The 20,584-nt window shown below is 32.6% G+C and overlaps 2 protein-coding genes across 2 annotated transcripts in view; one reads left to right on the forward strand and one right to left on the reverse strand.

The window, feature by feature from the left end:
• Window positions 1-17,501, reverse strand: part of LOC106164335 (uncharacterized) — a 36,700-nt gene extending 19,199 nt beyond the window's left edge. Inside the window, exons 1-26 of the mRNA XM_087004021.1 lie at window positions 17,324-17,501; window positions 16,808-16,952; window positions 16,361-16,524; window positions 16,068-16,119; window positions 13,530-13,633; window positions 13,122-13,206; window positions 12,832-12,888; window positions 12,512-12,595; window positions 12,148-12,200; window positions 11,842-11,902; window positions 11,604-11,667; window positions 11,027-11,115; window positions 10,694-10,801; window positions 10,292-10,387; window positions 9,975-10,049; window positions 9,669-9,735; window positions 9,318-9,418; window positions 8,996-9,067; window positions 8,440-8,655; window positions 7,982-8,055; window positions 7,544-7,649; window positions 6,922-6,990; window positions 6,475-6,590; window positions 4,212-4,278; window positions 2,436-2,485; window positions 1,491-1,621 (exon numbers count right to left, since the gene is read on the reverse strand). Coding sequence (XP_086860147.1) covers window positions 1,491-1,621; window positions 2,436-2,485; window positions 4,212-4,278; window positions 6,475-6,590; window positions 6,922-6,990; window positions 7,544-7,649; window positions 7,982-8,055; window positions 8,440-8,655; window positions 8,996-9,067; window positions 9,318-9,418; window positions 9,669-9,735; window positions 9,975-10,049; window positions 10,292-10,387; window positions 10,694-10,801; window positions 11,027-11,115; window positions 11,604-11,667; window positions 11,842-11,902; window positions 12,148-12,200; window positions 12,512-12,595; window positions 12,832-12,888; window positions 13,122-13,206; window positions 13,530-13,633; window positions 16,068-16,119; window positions 16,361-16,524; window positions 16,808-16,952; window positions 17,324-17,352 — 2,335 coding nt within the window. The 5' untranslated portion in view covers window positions 17,353-17,501. The remainder of the gene's footprint in view (window positions 1-1,490; window positions 1,622-2,435; window positions 2,486-4,211; window positions 4,279-6,474; window positions 6,591-6,921; window positions 6,991-7,543; window positions 7,650-7,981; window positions 8,056-8,439; window positions 8,656-8,995; window positions 9,068-9,317; window positions 9,419-9,668; window positions 9,736-9,974; window positions 10,050-10,291; window positions 10,388-10,693; window positions 10,802-11,026; window positions 11,116-11,603; window positions 11,668-11,841; window positions 11,903-12,147; window positions 12,201-12,511; window positions 12,596-12,831; window positions 12,889-13,121; window positions 13,207-13,529; window positions 13,634-16,067; window positions 16,120-16,360; window positions 16,525-16,807; window positions 16,953-17,323) is intronic.
• A 55-nt stretch (window positions 17,502-17,556) lies between these two features.
• LOC106164352 (protein transport protein Sec61 subunit beta) lies at window positions 17,557-20,451 on the forward strand. Its single transcript, XM_013542234.2, has 4 exons — window positions 17,557-17,730; window positions 18,262-18,362; window positions 19,531-19,629; window positions 19,846-20,451. Exons 1-4 carry the CDS (start codon window positions 17,728-17,730, stop codon window positions 19,931-19,933), a joined length of 291 nt encoding a protein of 96 aa, XP_013397688.1. The 5' UTR covers window positions 17,557-17,727; the 3' UTR covers window positions 19,934-20,451.
• The last annotated feature ends 133 nt before the right edge of the window (window positions 20,452-20,584 follow it).

Consider the following 20,584-nt stretch of genomic DNA (forward strand, 5'->3'; position numbering starts at 1 on the left):
GCCTGAATATATTATATTTCTATGAGTTATTCACAATGTTTTTACGAAGAGTTATTATCCCTTTAACATATCTGAATGTCTAAGGTGAGATAATGACATATATGCTGCAGATTTATGGCAACTTGACCGCAGCACAAAAAAAAAAAAATGAGAAGAGAATGATTTATTAAAGCTGTTTTTTTATCTTCTCCTATATATGAGTACTTGAGATAAGACAGTGTTCCAGGTTGATCCTTATTTTAATGCTATGAATCATCTCAGAAAATTTGAGGAAAATAATTTTTTTTTATTTATACATTAATTGCATTGAGAAGGTTCCAATGCTAAAAACATAGGTACTGAAAAAACTGAAACAACAGGATAATTTTGCAAATGCCATTCAAGCTTGTCTTGTATTTTAATGCTATGTGATGCTTTAGTAAGTTTGAGGGTAAGATGTCCCCAGGTTTTCTATTTATTGCATGAACAAGCCTTACATACAACATGCTACAAATGACTAAAAATGGAACATTTTTTTTTTTTTTTTTTTTTGCAAAATTGGTCTGGAAATGTTCATGTTTGAACATGACCTTCTTTTAAGTGCTTTGAATGCTTCAGCGAGTTCCAGGAAAATAATTCTCACTTCGTTTTTCCCTGTGTCTGTATTTGAAACCAATTGTCATCATTTAATTTATTCAAAATTCTAAGACTTCTCAGTCAGCAATCACAAGCATCTTGAAAAATCATTTTCTACTGATAGGCACAGTTGGTTATTCTGGGTATGCTCCATATCCAAAGTATATCCAATAATTAAAACTAATTAACCACAAAGTTTTAGTAAATCTGCACAGAAAGCAAAACAAATGTTTCACTACAAAAACCTTGAGATAACAACAGGAAAAAGTCAGCACAACTTCAGTATAATAACACAGACCTCATGTTTACAACAGGATACACATACATACACAATATAATCATACATTATTTATGGGTAAAAAAAAACTTTTGGCCCTAAGAATGCTCAGTCATATCTTACTGAGATGACTGTATATAAATGACATGTATAGATTTCAATAGCTAATTGTAATGTCTAGACAGCCCATAAACACAACACAAGATTGTGAGGCTGCATTAGAATTGAACCTTAATTGTAATATAAGACGGAAAAACAATTTCAAATTTTACTTCTTAAGTTTGTGTTCCTTACACATGATGCCTGTCCATAAAAGTATTTTAAAACAAATGCAAAAATATTACACCAAATGAGCTTTCAAGAGGGACTATCTGCATGTACACAAATTCTAAAACAAAAATTAATAAGTTAAATATACCAATCCAAGACCATACTGGTGGCTAAACGCCAATTTTGCTGTCACAAATATAAAAGATATCTAAAATTCTAGCAGACATTTGCTACAACACAATATAATGCCATCTATACAAATCTCTTTTTTTCCCATTATTCTACTGCGCAATTTCTGTCACCATTAGTCTCTCGTATGCATGGTTACCTGGCAGTGCAAGTTGAGTGGCCTCCCAGAGCACGCTGCTATCCCACTCTACGTCTACCTGTCTCCCTGGACTGTAACTAATGTCTCTTGTGAAATGCGTCAATCCACTTGGTAACTTCTCCAAGTCAAAGCTGTAAAATACAATAAACATACATGACCAATCATTAAATACACAAAGGAGGGATATTTCTTTTGGAAAAGCAAACATCCTGAAATTGCCAAAGGTAGGAAAAACATGTTTCTTTGGAAGAAAAAAAATCTGTTGGAAAAAATCATGATGTCTGTATAAAATGGACACTGTTAAATAAATTTAGAAAAAATTACCAATAAAAATGAATTGTAACAATAATAAATTAGCAGTTTCTTACCCCCCCTCCCCTTTTTAAATTGTGGTCTCCCTTCTTATGGACATAAAGAACACTTTGTGCATATATCTTCACACTGTCGTAAAGTGTTTGAACCTCTTGACACACAAGCGATAGATACATAGATAAAGAGATTACACGGTGACAGGCAAACAGCATTTTGGCTTTAAAAAGATAAGCCTTTAGGTAAAGGTTTATATATCTTATATACATTGATTTTTGTTTCCTTTTTCACCTTATTACTAATCAGAACTTGGGATTATGATCACCTAAATTCTTTTCTAAATAAACTAAGGAAAAAATTCAATTTTTGTTGGGTGCCCTCCAAATTGTCACATTTGAATCATGATTACAGAATTAATCTGAAAAGAATTTTATATTTATCAAAATATCAAATAGGTTTTTTCATAATAATATACAAAAGGATTCAAATATTTAGACAGATTTCTATTACATTCAATTGAACTTTTAGTCAATAGATATAAGATCTAAACAAGTCCTAAGTTTAGACCACAAACTGATATTTGTATCCTTTAAAGTAAAACAATTGCACCAGAATGGTACTATAGTAAGTACTTACTTCAGCTGTACTCTGGCATCAAAAGCAATGGGCTCTTCTATTACATCATCCTGCAAAAGTACACATATGCATTATAAACTACACTATTAATTTGGTGTCACTTCTATGCTGACAAGATCTCTGCAATTATTCTAATAAAATGACATAAATTAAAAAAATTAAGATGAATACAAATTAAGCAGCTTGATTCATCATGGGCTCCATGCTCATATCAACCAAAAGCTAAAAGGTGTTCTGTACTGAAGCTGATAACCAGATATTTCGATATGAATCTATTCATCTTCTTCTTTCAGATTACTGCACAATGACTGTATGATAAAAATACATATATACCGGTGAAGAATGCACCAAGTTGACCTTCCTTTATTCTAAACATCTTTAACCATACCTATTGTTTATGCATGAAAAGGCTATAAAATTGTATAATGTCCTTGCAATAGTGCATGTAATCGAAACATCATGCAGATTTTAATTACTAGCTGCATTAAACACAAGTAACCATACCTCATAGATATCTTGCAAAAACTAACCAAATAAAAAAGTTCTCAATTTCTGCATATCATCCATGTTTTTACAGAGCATTCATGTTGTTTCCATGATCACAATATCACCACTGGGCAGAATCTGTAACACACTTTACACTGGGGAATTCAATTACCCAACATGAACCCCCCACAATACTAATACTAAACCAGCATTTATTTCACCAATTGTTAGAGGAATTTCACAGCATACAGCAATGGTCAAAGAGCTCACCTGGATGTTACGCATGAAGAAAATTTATCAATTCTGTCCCAACAAAGGGCACCCAAATTAACCGTAGTTTTCATAAACAGTGCCCCAAACTTCACTGGATATATTATTATTACTTTTAACACCTATTTAGTGGGTTGTAAATCATGCACAATATATGTAAACAAGAGTTATATATGAGGGATTTCTTCTAATAAAAAGCTACAGAGATATACAGACTGAGACAACCATGACAAATTTCTACAGAAAAATCAATGATACATTTCTAAAATTCTTCATGTAATCCTCAAAAATAATCAAAATTGGATCCATTTGTTGACAATTATGAATAAATCATATCAATTCAACTTTTTCAGTTTATATAAAAATGTTATTTCAGCACACAAGATGGCCTAGCCCATATGTTATTCTGCTAATTGTTCTGGCTTATATGGCTGAAACAAAGTAACTGTTATGGAATAACAGCCAACAAAGACACTTCACAACATCTTACAGCACAGGACACACCACAATTAACTGCTGACAAAAAGAAAAACTACAGTTCATATATACACAACTGATTAAAACCCCTTCTGCAAACAATCTGTTTAACTTATATTTAGTGACTGTTTATTCTCATAGCAGTCATGTGCTTTGAGTTATTTTGGACAATTTAATGCAGCTACTTATTCCAATATCTTCTTTTGCAGGATAAAATGACTTAAGGCAATTAAAGGTAATTAATGTCAGTATGTAATTATTTCATTTAATGAAATAATTCAAACACGATAAATATCAATTAGAACTTTCTAAAAAAAAAAAATCAATAAACCACTTATAAATTTAATACCGATTACTAGGGAAAAAATCTACTCAGCAACTTTGGTGACCATCAGAGCAAGTATATTTACATGTACCATTCAAAATGTGGTGCTTTATTGGTGTCACTTTATGGTTGCATTTAAGTAAACCCATTTTCTGCACACACAGTTTCTGCTTATTTCCCCAGGAAATATGACAGATGTATAATACAAAACACCATACCTGAAGTTCCAGCTCTACTAATTTCTCCAGGTACTGCACAGGCAGGTACTTGTCTGCTGGGATATAACTGAAATGACAATTTTATCTTTGTAAATCAAAGTGAAGTTTTGATGTTGAGAACTTCGTTTCTTGAAATAAAAATAGGTAGAACGTATAAGCTTTATCCACAAAATCCATTTCAATAAATAAAATCTCAATGATGAATTTTACTGTTTTGATACATTTTTATAAAAAAATAAAAAAAATAAAAAAGAAGAAAGGTAAACTTTGAACTGCATCATTTTAAGTTGGGCTGTCAGATTTTTGCTTATACTAAAACCAGTAACAAAAGCAGTAGGTGGAAACGTTGGTCACTATCAAACAGCTTAGATCTAGAAATCAATATACCACAGGTCTTATCAAACTCCTGGAATGCCTGTAATTTACATATTCAATTAAGAATACAGGAAAGTAATTTCCTTCAACCTGAAAGGAGATACATCTTATCTCAGATTGATTACATAGCTTCCATTGATCCAAGAATTCAAAATTATCTGTAAACATGGTTCAAAACCAGAGAGAAAGGTTTGTCTTAATTTCAATTAATTCAAGAAATATAAGAATTATTTTACATTAATTCTCTGGTCATTTGGTTAATGGAATAAAAGCTATTTAATAGGTATGATACCTTTTGGAGGGAATGCTAGCCATAATTATAGCATATAAAAATTGAGCAATTTTTCGAAAAAAAAAAGCATCTATTTTTTGTTACATTATGTAAAAAATCACCAAAGTTTTGACATAGTATTCAACTGATTCCAACAAATAACAATCAAGTTAAAACTCAATGCTTTTATTACTCGAGTGATGACTTGTCCTAAGGCACTCTTTAATGAAAAATAATAATCCCCACATCTTTTCTAAGTTCTAGGAGCAAGATAACAACAAAGATTAAGAAACTAAAGCAAAACCACCAGTATTAATAAAAATAACATACTGCATGAATTACTTATTCAGAATTTATCCTTCTTTAGCTACATTTTTAATTCTAAAATTCTTATACAATTAAACATGTGCTCATCACATAAGATATCAAAATATTCAATTTATCTCGGCCTGAAGTATTGATTATTCACTTCTAAGAGTCATCACACAACACAGTCTTTGAACTATAAATGCAACATAGATGAAACCAAAACTCTACTTTGAACATGAACACCTTTTACACAGGTCACCTCTACTATTACTACTGTGAAACACAACAATAAAAGATATGTGTTGGAACTTATTTATTGCTATATTGGACCTCATATTAGATTCTAATATAGTTGTATAATATCATTTACTGTAAATACACACAGTCATGGCATAAATAGGAGGTATTCTTTTTGTATCAAATATTTCAATTTAACAAAACTGGTAAGTTGACAAAAATAAAAAATCAATTTTTTTAAAAAAGATGAACTTACTCTCTTTACCAGTAGTACAGTAGTCCAGCAGTTGTTGTGGTGGTTGGTAGGGCAGGTGTGATATAGTACAGTGTGTTATGGTGGTGTATTGACCACTGATTGGACGTCACACCCTAAAGCGTCCAGGGCCAAGAACCTCATTAAACATGTATGAGGCATTGATAGGCAACAAAATACACTGCTTTGTTCATATATACAGTTAAAAACAGGGGAAGAGTCAATAATACACTAAGAAAAACAACTTGATTCATTCACTATTTTTTTAATGTTTGGTTAAATAACAGCTATGGAAAATGAAAGAACTAGTTTGGTTGAAAATTCGAAGAAACATTGACAGCAATAGAACTAGTTTTTTTTTCTTTTCTTTTTTTCTTAAATGAAGCTATACCTTATAGGTCCTAACAGAATATAGAGAGGTTTGTTTTCGAAAAGGATCTGGTTCGTTTTTATTGATTACCTATGTTAATTTTTTTCTAACTATCAGGTGTCACAAACTTCAAAGAAGAAATGGTATAAAAAGTGATCTGTTTCCAGGAACTTTAATAATTCAGATGCCAATACACACAGGCATGCACAACAATATATTTTGACTATCTTAAAAAATTGAATCTCTTAAGAATCACTAAAAGCTGAAGATATCAGGTCAAAGGCATTTGAATACAATATTGGAAATCTTTAATCAATTTCATGCCTATTGCATGAACCTTAATGATCCAAGATCAAGGTTATCAACATTACTTCTGAAGCACCTTGGGTTATTTAGTGTACATGTGAGTACAGTTCAGTTCAACATTTCACTAAGGAAGACCCCTTACCTGATGTGGTTCTGATAACCCACCAGTAGGTCTCCCCTTTCATTGGCAAAGCAGGCACTTCTCAGGGAGGCATCAAACACAATCTCCCTCACCAACTTGTTATGATAGTCCCATAGCTGGAAAAACATGGCATGTTGATTCATAATCAGCTAAATTCTGAATGGCTCTCAATGTGTAATAATGTAAATTGAAATAAACATTTTCATATTATAATCAATGGTGTTGTTCTTAGATAACTACATAATGATAAAAGTTAAATTACGGGATTGATGTTTGCCTGACCCTTATTAGCAAACTTGTTGAAATTACTTTTTTTTTTTTTTTATTCATTTTCATTTATTTATTCAGTTTTATTTATAATTACTCATTTTTGAGACACAAAATTGTTTTTTTTTTCCTCAAAAATGTAATGTCCTAAGTCAGTATATGTGTACTGTATGGCCGTACCTTCAGGTGGTGGTCTTTAGCCACAGTGACAAACAGCTCCAACCATGGACAACAATCCACACTGGTAATCTACAATATAAAATATAAACCATAAAAAAAACCTTCACTACGAGATCATCTGTAACAGTGACAGCATACACCGACAACGAATAGGTTAATTGTTTTGGTAGATAATAACCTGGTCTTTTATGACACAGGATGTAATCATCTGTCATCTCTCTTAACTGCTATGGTCCATGTTGGGAGATTCACACTTTATCATGAAGGGTTGTCAGGCAACTTTTTTGTTCTTGTATATTATGTCACAGAGCTTGGATTTTTTTACAGGGTGCTAATTAAAAACAACAGTTTGCCATACACCATACATTGATTAAAAATAATGTTAATACTAGATAAAGATTTCAATTGCAACATGTAATAAAGACCATCAAAACAAACAATCACAATTGAATTATAAAACTGTGTGAAGACATTATTTAAATCACTGGGCTAGCTACCATGCAAAGAAAAATCCATTCCTGCAAGTTACTTTAACAGGAATTTCAATTTCTGTCATAGATGAAAAACGCTGTTAATCTGACACTACAAAAGCAGTTACATAACTTGATGAAGAACTCCTTACTTCTAGCACATGCTCCTCTTCATGGTCAGGTATCTGAGCAATAAGACCACTACAGTTCCTTGTTGCTAAGTCACATACGTAAGTCTGGCAATACATTCTTAACACACTGTAATTATAAATAAAATAGATATATATATAGAGGAAACAGTGGCAATTTACAGTAATAATAAAGGTGTAACATTTATGTTTTTGTTTTTGTTTTTTTGTCCTTAGTGCAATTTTACTCGAGACATAAAATCACAGAAACTGCATGCTCTAATTGAAACTCATTTCAAAATGTGTTGTCATAGTAAAAAAGGGGAAAAAGTAGAGTAGGTGTATCAGTTCCTGTTCCTATCAATTATTAGTAAGAGACACAATGTAACATTTATCAACCATTGCCACAAGACAGATATGTAAATCGATAGAAGGGTGAGACAGCTGAGGTGACAGTGCTACCTGGAGTGTGTGGCAGTGAAGCAGACAGTGTCCCCAGACAGTGTGACATTAGTGGGCTTGCAGTCAAAGTGCAGCTAGAGGAAAAGCAGAGAAGCAGAATGGAACACAGAAGAGAAAGAAAATGATATTGAATAATAGAATAGAGTGTGAGATTAAAGAATATGCTCAGTAGACACAGGAAAGAAGCAAGCAAAATGTTTTTAGTAAATGATTACTTGTTAAAATAATTTCCATACCTCTGAAGATCAAAGTGAAAACAAAAACTAGAAAAAATTACAAAAATTGAAAAAAAAAAATTAAAATTAAGATTAAAAAGTATTAAGCTATAAGCCCGAAGAAAAGCCTCTCAAGAGCTGAGAAATTGCTGCACTATCATGCCATAAGCAAGGGCCTGGTAACCATTTGCTGTGACAGAAATTAATTTCAATGTCAAACAGCCATGCAGGTCTGTACACTACCTCATTCAAGGGAAAGAGAGACACCAGCTGTCTGCCTTTCACCTCCAGTTCCCATATTTTAATCTGCTGGTCTGTGCCACATGAGACCAGTTTGTCCAATGTCCTACTGCCTTCTGTATGGGAGCTGAAAGAGACCCTCAGCCCTGTGATCTTCCCATAGTGAGCCTGGACTGGGTGTACCATGTGGTAGCCACAGCTGGCTGCCAGGAGAGAGATCTGAAATATAGGAGGTTATAACTGGTTACAAGGGATGAGTGCCACTGGGGCTACATGTTAGGGAATGGAGGGTAGGTGGGTGGGTGGGTGGGTGGGTGGGTGGGGTCATATGATGTATTAAACCATTAATAAATTTCTTATTAAAAATAATAAGTAATAATGTCCTGATACATTAATTTGTCAAAAAAAGTTAAGATTTATATAAATATGGCTGTAATACTGTATGCACATATATTTGCTATATATGAATGGAAGACAACAAAACACATCCATATATACCTATGTGGCATTTTACTATCCAGAAAACCTTAAGAAAAATTATCAAAGACTTACAACTTACCTGTCCATTTTTCAAACCAGCAAATATCAAATGTGGACAATTTAAGGTTTCTTTTTGACCAAGTGCACAATCCTAGAGAGAAAACATGTCACTTCAAATGTCTAACTAAAATACTACTGCATAAAGTAGCCAACTAAACAAAACATTCCAACTCAACTATAAAATTCATATTTTACATATTAATATACATATTGCCTGAATTTATTAAATCATACCAGTTGGTCTTAACACTTTTTATTTACTGACACCCATTTCATTTGATGATAAAGTACCCATGAAGAAAAGTTTTCAGGATTTGGCCTTTGGAAAACAAAATACTAACTAATTTAAGCAAGGCTAAAGCAGTGATGCTCTCATCTGGGCTGGCAGGAGTTAAAGTTTCAATGGGCAAACATGGGTTGAGTGTACAGTCAAATACAACAACTGGAAATAAAAAATACACACAGTGCATAGTATAAATGTGCTACATATGAGCTTTTTGATAAACCACTGTACTTACAGGGCACATATCTATCATAATGAGAACCCATTAAGATATATAACTGCCGTTTTACATGTAAGGTATATATTATCTTATTTAATAGAGTTAGTTGAATATATACAATCATCCACCATTATTATATGGTTAATTATTTTTCAAAAGCATTTCTCACTGTTTCAAGTAGATCCATACCTTCTCCAGTGTGAATCAGAAAGTAAAGAAGGGCGTCATGACTGGAATACACAAGGTCCTTTGGAGGCTGAATTCAATACAACATGTATATAAATTGCATTTAATGAGAAAAACATGAAAATGTTTTAAAAAGTTGTTAAGATCCTGTTTGTGAAATAAGAAGTCATTATCAGAAACAAAGTTAATCTTTTCTAAAAAATCCATAAAAATTCATAAAAACTTCCAATAAACACTGAACTCTATTATCATAATTATCATAATTATCATATCAAAAATACTGTGAACTAACACTAGATGTGTGCCTACTTGTAACATTGCCAGTGGATACACCAATGTGATGGTCTTCCCAGTGCAAGGGGATATCAACCGCACGCTACAGTCCTAAAAGCAAAACAATAAAAGTAAAATAAACACTAGAGAGTATCACTATTCACGGGTATATACTTAAACTACTAAGGGTAATATAATTTGTGAAAACATGCTCACCAAAAATAAATTAAAAATCTAATCCTTTTCTTTTCAAATTCAATTCGTTTTTTGAAAAAGAAAATACTAGAATGTTCCTTATCTTAACAATATAAATGCCCATGGACTGTATGTAATGAAAGCAGATCTATACCCACCTCTCCAACAGCTAGTATCTTAGAGTGGTACCCTGCTGCCCTGACAGCACACAGTGAAAGGACTGGAGTATTCATAGGGGTAAACAGCTGATAGAACTGCAAGATGAAATAGAACTAGCAATAAGTAATGCCATGCAAAAAATGAAATGCAAGACAAAACTGTAGTCTACCTATTTTATGTCACTACTGTAACTTAAATATATCTAAGCACTATGTAAAAAATACAGCTTGTCTTCAGCAAACTTGATTTTAAGTATAAATGAAGGCTGATAGTACTGAAATGTAATTGACATATGATATGACTGTAACTTAAGGTTGATAACTAAGAATATTCCAATTCTTTTCTGTTTTCTGTGCATGATTGTAACAAAATATGGTAACTGGATTTTAAAGAAGACTTACCAAGTTCAGTTTACATGTCCTAATTCTGCTGACTGTTGCAAAGCACAGTTCTCCTGCATCCCTCAGTGTCATCCAGATCACCTCACTGGCCACATCAAGGCGTTGAAACTGAAGTGAAAATATTTCTTTAAATAAATAATATAGACAAACTGGCTAATTGTCAAGATGTTGTAACTGAAACAAGACAAACTGACAGCATTTGATAAAAAATTATTTTTTTGATTTATATTACCAAATACAATAATGGGGTCTTTAATATCACCTTATAATGTTGCATTATAAACCAAACCATAAACTTGGTTCAATCATACTGTGTTCTATGGCCTGCCTTACCAGTTCCATAGTGTCCAGTCTCCACACCCTGACTGTGCCATCCTTGGAGGCAGAAAACAACAGGGGCTGTATGGAGTGTACACACAGACCTGAGGGGACAATGACTGAGGAATGTATATATGTATACCCTCAAGAGGACCAAATGTTTGTTTTTTTTCATCTTAAAACTTTTAAGGAACAATTTTATTTATCTTATTTCAGTTAGTGAATTTAAAGATTTATATTATTGTACACATTGACTATTTTAGTTGCAAATAAAGATTATTATTATTTGTTTTTTATTAAATAATGCATATTATTTCACATCTACCACTAATGTGACTGACATTATACTTCACATCTATTAGGACTGACTATTCACAACAAAACAAAACAACAAGTGCAGCAATGACTGCATGAGACTCCCTGAATATTTTTCCTTTGTCAAATCAATGAAAAATCCGAAAACAATTTCATGATGAACACTTAAATTTTCTAATAGAAACAAATTATTTTTCTTTAGTATCCTCCTTTCCTTCTGCAATAAAATGCATTTTTACAAGCTGTAATATTTAATGTACTGACTGACAGCACTTACTTGTCACGCTTTTGATATGTCCCTTCAGTTCTGATACCAAATTAAACAAGATTGAGTTCCACACCTGAGTGAAAAACATGCATGTAATATAAACAACAATAACAGTTCCATGTATTATCATTTACAATATTGTATTACTTTAGTATTGTTTATCTTGCAATGGCTTGCAGCCTAAATCCATAATCAAAATTAGTTTTTTTTATCTTTTACGGCACTATCATGGTTTTATTTAACTCACCAGAATGCTACCATCACCTGCACTTGTGACAAAATACTGTAGTGGGTTGTAAAAAGCAAAGCTAAAAAAGAATTATTTCTCATAAAATAACCAGCAATAATGTTGTCTGAAATCAATTACTGTTATTAACAGTTATACATTTTGCTTGATCAATTCATGGAATTAATTCACAATTTTAAGAAAAAATCTTGGGATGATTTATCCTTGTAAAATTATAAAGAGTTTAATGATGTACAATTAATATCATAGGGAAATTAAACAATTAAACCTGAAGTTAACCTTTATAACCATATTCATTGATCTCACCAAGTCAAGGAAGCCTGATGTCTGTTTGGTATAAAAGCTACCTGTTTACTACTCTAAAACAACAAAAAACACTTTACTGTTCAATTTGCAACACATAAAACTGTTCTCTGAAATCAAAAAAATTAAACTTGTTCAAAGGCATAATTCATTTTCACTTATATTTCTAAGCTACTACAAAATGAACTGTGACTATGATCTAACTACACAACTGATAAAGCCAATACTATTGACTTGCAAATACATCAGTTCTCATATATGAAAGCAATGAACTTAACCAAGATCTGTTTGGTGGGGGTAACTTATTTTTCTGCCATGGAATTTGTTGCAAATCCCTATGAACATTTTTTAAAAATCAATTACTTACAATGTAGTTTATGATGAAGATTCCATTTTCACTGGTTGCTAAAATGTATTTCCCAAACCTGTCAATCTGCACAGATTTAACCCACTAAAACATAACGAAAAATTAAAGTACATTCTGGAAACAGGATCCTGTTTGACAGTATGACCCCATATGTACACCCCCACACACACACACACACACAAACACAAGTATATGTGTAAAAAAAAACACCTGATGTAACGATTTGATTGCCTAATGTTTTGTACTATTCTGAATTTTAAAATAATGTGTTGGATGTAATAATGTATAGGAAGAGTCATTTACCTAGGTCCATGACTTACCTCCATTTCTGGAATATTGGTTTCAAATGGCTCACCAGGCTGCAGTGGCTTTAATAGCTACATGTAGTGTTGAAAAAAAAGAAAGAAAACCACAATTAATATATCTGGTGATTTAATAACACTTATATTTTCCATTGCCGCATAACAATTAAACCCAGCTAGTAACTTATACTTGAGAAACATATGAGCTGTTTACTCTCAAACTTTGGTAATAACTATATAGGTTTGCATAATATTTACATGTACTATCATCATTGCTATCATTTATTACAAATACTCTTTCATCTCACCTTTTTCATGCCTCCAATCTTCCAGCGCATTATTCCACCACGGAAACCAGCAACAATTTCATCTGTATCAGTGTTATAGATAAGGCTAAAGGAATGTACACATAAATTAATCTTTAAATTCAAAAAAAATTTAGAGGATAAAGTTTATATAAAATTATGTTAAATGTAATTAGCACAATATAATTAACACGAAAACTGTGGATTGGGTTATCTATTCCTTCTTAAAGTAAAAGAATCAAAGACTGGCATAGCTGTTACTGGTACTTGACATATGAAAACAACCTACATTGTACAAGCCTTAACCATTGCTAGTAAGAAGCACATTCCCATCAGCATGAATGAATACAAAATGCTACAGGTGTTAAGTGAAGTGTCCATGCTCACTGTAAGTGCACCTGTGGTACCCACCTCAGTACAGAATGCTGACAGCTTGTGGTAGCAAGTTCTCTGCAGTTATATTTGCAGTCATCAAACACACGGAGCGTGTTGTCAGTACAAAAGCCAATAACCTTCTGAAAACATATAATTATAATAATAATTATTATTATTATTATTATTATTAATAATAATAATAATAATAATAATAATAATAATAATAATAATAAAAATCATCTTTATTACAGTATCACAGTTAATTTAGCTCGTCAACATGTGATAGAAAATATAACTAAAAATGGTACAATCAAAGTTAAGTTCATCATAAGGTAGGTCAAAGGTCAATTCCAAGGTCACAGTAAATTGCCAGTATATGACTTCCTATTCAACTTCAATTGTAACTATGGGCCTATCTCTGCCAGGTTTGGAGTTAAAAGAAAAAGAAATTAGCAGAGTTCAGTTCATGATAATAAGTAGGTCAAAGGTCAATTTCAAGGTCACACTTAGATTGCCAGTATATGACTTCCTATTCACGTTCAATAGCAACTATGGACCTATGGACCTATCTCTGCCAGTTTTGGAGATAAAGGAGAAGCAAAATATGCAAAGTTCAGTTCATGGTGAAAAGTAGGTCAAAGGTCAATTTTAAGGTCACTTTTAGATTGCCAGTATATGACTTCCTATTCAACTTCAATAGAGACTATGGACCTATCTCTGCCAGTTTTGGAGATAAAAGGGAAGCAAAATTTGCAAAGTTCAGTTCATGGTGAAAAGTAGGTCAAAGGTCAATTTTAAGGTCACATTTAGATTGCCAGTATATGACTTCCTATTCAACTTCAATAGTAACTATGGACCTATCTCTGCCAGTTTTGGAGATAAAAGGGAAGCAAAATTGCAAAGTTCAATTCATGGTGAAAAGTAGGTCAAAGGTCAATTTTAAGGTCACATGTAGATTGCCAGTATATGACTTCCTATTCAAGTTCAATAGAGACCATGGACCTATCTCTGCCAGTTTTGGAGATAAAAGGGAAGCAAAATTTGCAAAGTTCAGTTCATGGTGAAAAGTAGGTCAAAGGTCAATTTTAAGGTCACATTTAGATTGCCAGTATATGACTTCCTATTCAACTTCAATAGTAACTATGGACCTATCTCTGCCAGTTTTGGAGATAAAAGGGAAGCAAAATTTGCAAAGTTCAGTTCATGGTGAAAAGTAGGTCAAAGGTCAATTTTAAGGTCACATTTAGATTGCCAGTATATGACTTCCTATTCAAGTTCAATAGAAACTATGGACCTATCTCTGCCAGTTTTGGAGATAAAAGGGAAGCAAAATTTGCAAAGTTCAGTTCATGGTGAAAAGTAGGTCAAAGGTCAATTTTAAGGTCACATTTAGATTGCCAGTATATGACTTCCTATTCAACTTCAATAGTAACTATGGACCTATCTCTGCCAGTTTTGGAGATATAAGGGACTAAATGTTTTAATTTTGGAGTTACCATAATGTGCCACAAATTTCCTACAGAAAAAATTAATTAAAATAAAGAAAAGGTCATTTTGGTCAAAATTCTTGAAATAGGAGGTGCTCTGAAGTTCCAGATGTTCAAATTTGATGAAATAATGTCATTTTTGACCACAAGTTGTCTGCTTTGCCAAGCCTTATGTTTTATTTTTCCGGAGTTCAAAATTTATTATCCATTACCGTACTGCACATTTTGCTTTCACCACCAATATGTACTTTTTGATACAGCGTAACTCGAAAACGGTATGGAATACAAAAAAACGGAGACCACCTCCAGTGTTGGGCTTTACATGCTCTACAAAATGCAAAAAAGAATGGGTGTCTAGCATTAACGGTTCCCAAATTAGAGACAGTTTTAAGTTTCGATATCTTATGGCCGCTACTCCCGTGAAAATGCACCGATTGACCCCAAATTCACAGAGATGAAAGATGACCCGAAGGGTAACAATTTCCATTAATATTATTAGTTAAGTCTGTGTGGTATCTGAATAAGGCCGCAAATAATTTTTTTTTCGGCAAAAATTTTGTTTTTTTGAAAATTTTGGCCTTTTTGACCTTGAAATAAAGGTCAAAGGTCAAATCCAAGGGCATATATGAAATCTACACAAATGACTTTTGGAAAGCTGTCTGTAGAAATTTTTCCCATAATTCCTTCCGTAGGGGAGATAATTAGCATTTAATTTTGCCATTTTTGGACAAGGGTGCATTGCAATGAGTGCCACACCTAGACCCCAATACCGACAAAGCCCAAATTTTACGTGGAACGAGTTGAGATTATAGGTGACCTAAATCCAAGAGATGGGTATGGAGGCCCTTACCGTCTAGGAGGAGAAGCGGTAACGGTGACTTGGCGGCGGAGCCGCAGGAGCCGGCGGAGCCGCAGGAGCCGGCGGAACATACGGGTTGGGACTAAAACCATGTGTACCGCCAGCGCCTACGCTGGTGGTACAATTAGCTTTAGAATACATGATGTCTTGAATAAAAATTATATTTCTTAGAAATATATCAAATATCTTCTATTTTTATTACTCCCAATTGTTTAAATAAAATAATACCTTGTACTTTGGAATAAACATTATGTTTGTGACTTCATATGGGATCTTGCACCTAAAATATCAAGGAGAGAGTATCATATGTACTGAGTATGGTATCAAATAATTAAATTACCAGACACATTAACATTAATATATGCAACGTCTGATTATTTAAAATCTTATCATAAAATTAAATTTTAGAAGAAATTATTACATAACCTATAAAAGATTACTACAGTAAGAATGCAAATAAAAGCTGTGCAGGATTTATTCTCACTCTTAAAAACACTACATAAATACAGGTCAGTGCATACCTTGCAATGTATGCAGTATACGAGTTGTTGTTTCTCATTGAAAAGAATGAACTGAATTGGCAGTCTACCCCAACAGTATGGTGTGCAATAAATATACTACCATTGGTTACAGGCATCATGGACATACATTTGATGGGGCTGGAGACACGGAGAGTTTGCACAAGCTGAAATATATCAGAAAAATCCTTGATGTGATGCTTTACTTTCTCACCGTCTCTTTTCTCCACTGGAAAGTATTAGAGAGTAACAATGAATCAAAATGAATTACAAAATCATGTTATTGTTAAGAAACATACAAATACATGTTTAAAGAATACTATATACACCAGTACATGTGGACCTTATAAATCTGTAGTCACTTCTTTCATCCTTTACATGCAATCTTTATAAAAATAATAAAAAATACAAAAATAAAATAAAACCTCAAACAAAAAGTGGGCTGTTTACTTGTAATTTGGCATTTAAAATGATTTCCTCTTCTATGTGGTCTTTGTTCCCAAGGCTTTCCACAATTTTTTGTTTAACACTTTGCCAGGTCTCCACTTTGCAGTCCCCATTTACAGAATAGCCACCACCATGGCATATAAATACCCTGTAAGAAAATGTGAACATCTTAAAACGTCTGAATATTTTCTCATTTATATTTTAACAGGTGACCTTTTTATGTATTTTTTATAGTGTTGTGTGTTTAATTCCATTATTCATATTTACAAGATTATAATAATATTTGCAAAGATGTACCTGTAATTTAAAATAAAAATATAGAGTGGCATATAAAATATAATTGTATGTTTCATGATCGATTAATTATAAAAGTGACAAATTTGGACCACTGGTAAATTGACAGAACAGGGCTAAAATAAAATAAAATTGACCATGCTGTGCTTGTCTAACTTGTAAAGAGTCACACAATTCTCGCCATGGAGGCGTTATAAGGTACACATAGAGGATATATTATCTAACCTGTGCCTTGAACTTCGAAGATGCACCATGACTCAGTTTAGCAACGTGATCAACAAAGGTCAAAACCACAAAAACATGAAAAATGTGCAAATTCACATGAAAATCAAAAACTGCGCCTCCATTATGACGAAAAATGGAACAAATCAATCAAGACAAGCTTGTTCTAAAAAGAACCTACGTTTAATTTTTTTATGTGGTGGTTTCGTATTTCGAGCACACTATGTACCTAATTCGTAAGATCAGTACTACACAGTATAAAATACGTTTTCTTTATATCAAAGGCAACCAACAACCTCGTTTCAGGCAGTGAATCAGATAATATGCAAAGTTAGCATCGCTGGATAAAATCTTTCCATTTCAACTTGCCTCGTCACATCCTTTTCAGAACGGACTAAGAAACGAACATGGTGAGTGTCGCAGATCGCTCCAGGTTTATTGCGTTTTTTTCAAAAAGAACTATGTTTTTGGTTGTTTGACGGTATTCCTAGTTATTGATGTTCTTTTTATTGTAGAAAAACACATTTTGTATGTTTAATTGTTTCAATTCAATAGTATGAAATTACACATCTTGGATTCACAGATGGGGAGACTCAGCTATAACCTAAATTGTACACGTTGCACATTTGAATTCACTGACATAAAGTTTCTCAAATTGTTTGTACGAACATTTCGCCATTTAAGTTATTATAATTAAAGAACTTCTCGTAAATTGTTAGCGTAGAAGTCAGTAGTGTTTGGAGGCAGAAACTGTTTTGAAACGTTTGAAAGATGGCTGCAATGCATTGGTGTAAACTTATATTAAATCTTATGAATTAGTACAGTTTTAGTGGACCACCAAATAGTCATCATAAGGTGTGAAACATTCTCATAAGTTTGGGTTATTACAGGAAAAAAAAACATTTGGAAATTAAGATAATCATGGGTATTATTTTTTACAGCCAGCTTCACCAAGTTCCACATCTGTAGGCGGGGGTCGTTCCCCATCAGCATCAAAGAGTGTCTCACCAAGATCTGGTGGTGGAAGCACAGTAAGGCAAAGGTAAATAGTTTGTTAGATTTACATTATTTTAGAAAAATATAGATCAGCCAGAAATTTTGTGGCCCATGTCATTTGATTTCATTTAACATTTGACTAATTATTATTCTAGTATACATATTTGTGTTACCAATGTTGCCTGAAATTGAATCAAATCCAATAATTAACCAGAAATTTTGTTAAGTATAACTTCATTGTTAAAAAATTATTTAAAGCAAGAGTAAATGCCCTGTAGTATTAGTACCAGTTTTTTCCACAACTAAGATAAGGTCCACATGCCAAACTGAATAAATAAATCTATAGAGCAGCAGAAGGCTTGAAAACTGCCTTTTCTTCAAATTTATGGTAGAAAATTTAACCTAGTTTTTTCTCACATCTTTAAAGCACAAAAATAAATATGTGAAAATATCTTTTTTGAGCTAAACAATGTAACAATACTCTTCGGGTTTTTTTATAGTTAAATTATTTGAAACATGGTGGCATTTAGTTAGTGATTTACATAATTACTCACTGAATATGTATCTTTCATTTCAAGGATGATATGCATAAGTACTCCAGAGAGAGTTTGAATTTTCTCAACATCATAGACTATTAGTCATTTTAAAATCCTGTAATTTACCAAGTGAAATCATGCTTTGTAATGGTTGTAAGATAAAAGTGGTTATCTGTTCTCCCATTATTATTTTGCAAGAACAGGAATAGAGATATGCAATCAGTATACTAATAGCAGCTCTTCATTGTAATTCATTGTAATATTTGGGCCTATTCTTTTGTTATTCTAAGATAAGGAACCTTTATCATTAGCTTGAATAAAATTTATCTCTAAAGAATATCAAAGCAAGTATTGTCGAAGATATTTGCTTAAATAGTGAATTGTGCATTGCAATCCTGAATTGTACATTCTTAATTAAAAATTTCCCTGAAATGCAAATAAAAGAAAAAAGTAAAAAAAAATCATAAGTGGCCCCAGTATAGTAGATTTCAGTCTAATGCTAAACATGTTCTTATTTGGATTTGAAAAATATTTTCATCAAATTTTTCGTTAATCAGGCTCAAATTTTGGTTTGTGTAAAGCTGTCAGGTTTTTTTTTCTAAAAGGAAATATCACTAGAATGAAGCCAGCAAAAACTGAAGCAACTCCCATTCTTATACATAATTGCTTACATTCCAGAAAGACCCCAGCATCTGGTGGTGGGGCAGTGAAGAAGTCCATGGGTAGCAGTGCTGGCATGTGGAGATTTTATACAGAGGACTCACCAGGAATCAAAGTGTAAGTATCAAGTCAGGGTATATGTGAATTTTAATGATACACTATGTTTTAAAGTATATAGAATTTCTATATAAAACTCAGTTATTCAAAAGGTAAATGTTATTGGTATAATGTGGGAGAACAGAATAATTTTTGTGCCTGGTAAACATCTGTTTCAGTATATAATGAAAAAATAATTTATAGCTAAGATATTTACTTTTCTTCTTTCATTTTCAGAGGCCCAGTTCCAGTGCTAGTGATGAGTTTGTTATTCATTGCCTCTGTCTTTATGCTGCATATATGGGGAAAATATACCAGAGGCTAAAACCTCTGCAAAGTACAAATTACTTAAATTTATGACTATCATAAGGACTAAGAATTAGTGATTATATCCACATGGAAAGAAAACCAACAGAAGCTTGCACAGGACATGAAGTGAGACAAATATGAAGGACATCTCTGGTGATATAAATATATATATATCACAGGTTCTCCAAACTAACCACCAGAGAAAGATGAAAAGATGTTTAAGTTATGACAGAGAAAAGCTATTCATCATTCATTCCAAGTGTATCCATTCAACATTTCAATGACTAGATCTTTATCTGTAGTGACTGAATGTAATTTGTATAGGAAAATGAGATGGCAGATTGTACTGGAGCAAAAAATTCTGGAAATGGTTAATTGTCCATATTGTATAGTTTTGACCAAACAAATAAATTAAATTTTATTATATGGACTTCATTATTTCCAATCATTAGGGCTTATTTGATGTTGCCATATTTTAAAAAGAGCTCCCAAGTTATCTTTTTTTATATGTGAAAATAAATTCTGAGAAAAATATTTTCTTTGACAACTGGTTTGTGTCTCCTATAATTGGTATGTACTTTTGATTAATTTGATGACTATCTACATAGAAATGAGATATTGCAGTGTAAAAGGCGGGAATACCAATTTGTAAGAGGTAACATTTTTT

Source organism: Lingula anatina, chromosome 2, assembly GCF_051362555.1.
Source record: "Lingula anatina isolate TDL-2025a chromosome 2, LinAna3.0, whole genome shotgun sequence".
In the NCBI taxonomy this organism is placed as follows: Eukaryota; Metazoa; Brachiopoda; class Lingulata; order Lingulida; family Lingulidae; genus Lingula; species Lingula anatina.

What these genes read in the sequence shown, in the direction of transcription:
- LOC106164352 (XM_013542234.2), top strand. An exon ending in GGAAGCACAGTAAGGCAAAG is followed by an intron (nt 18,363 to 19,530) that starts GTAAATAGTTTG and finishes CTTACATTCCAG; the next exon opens with AAAGACCCCAGCATCTGGTG. An exon ending in GACTCACCAGGAATCAAAGT is followed by an intron (nt 19,630 to 19,845) that starts GTAAGTATCAAG and finishes TTTCATTTTCAG; the next exon opens with AGGCCCAGTTCCAGTGCTAG.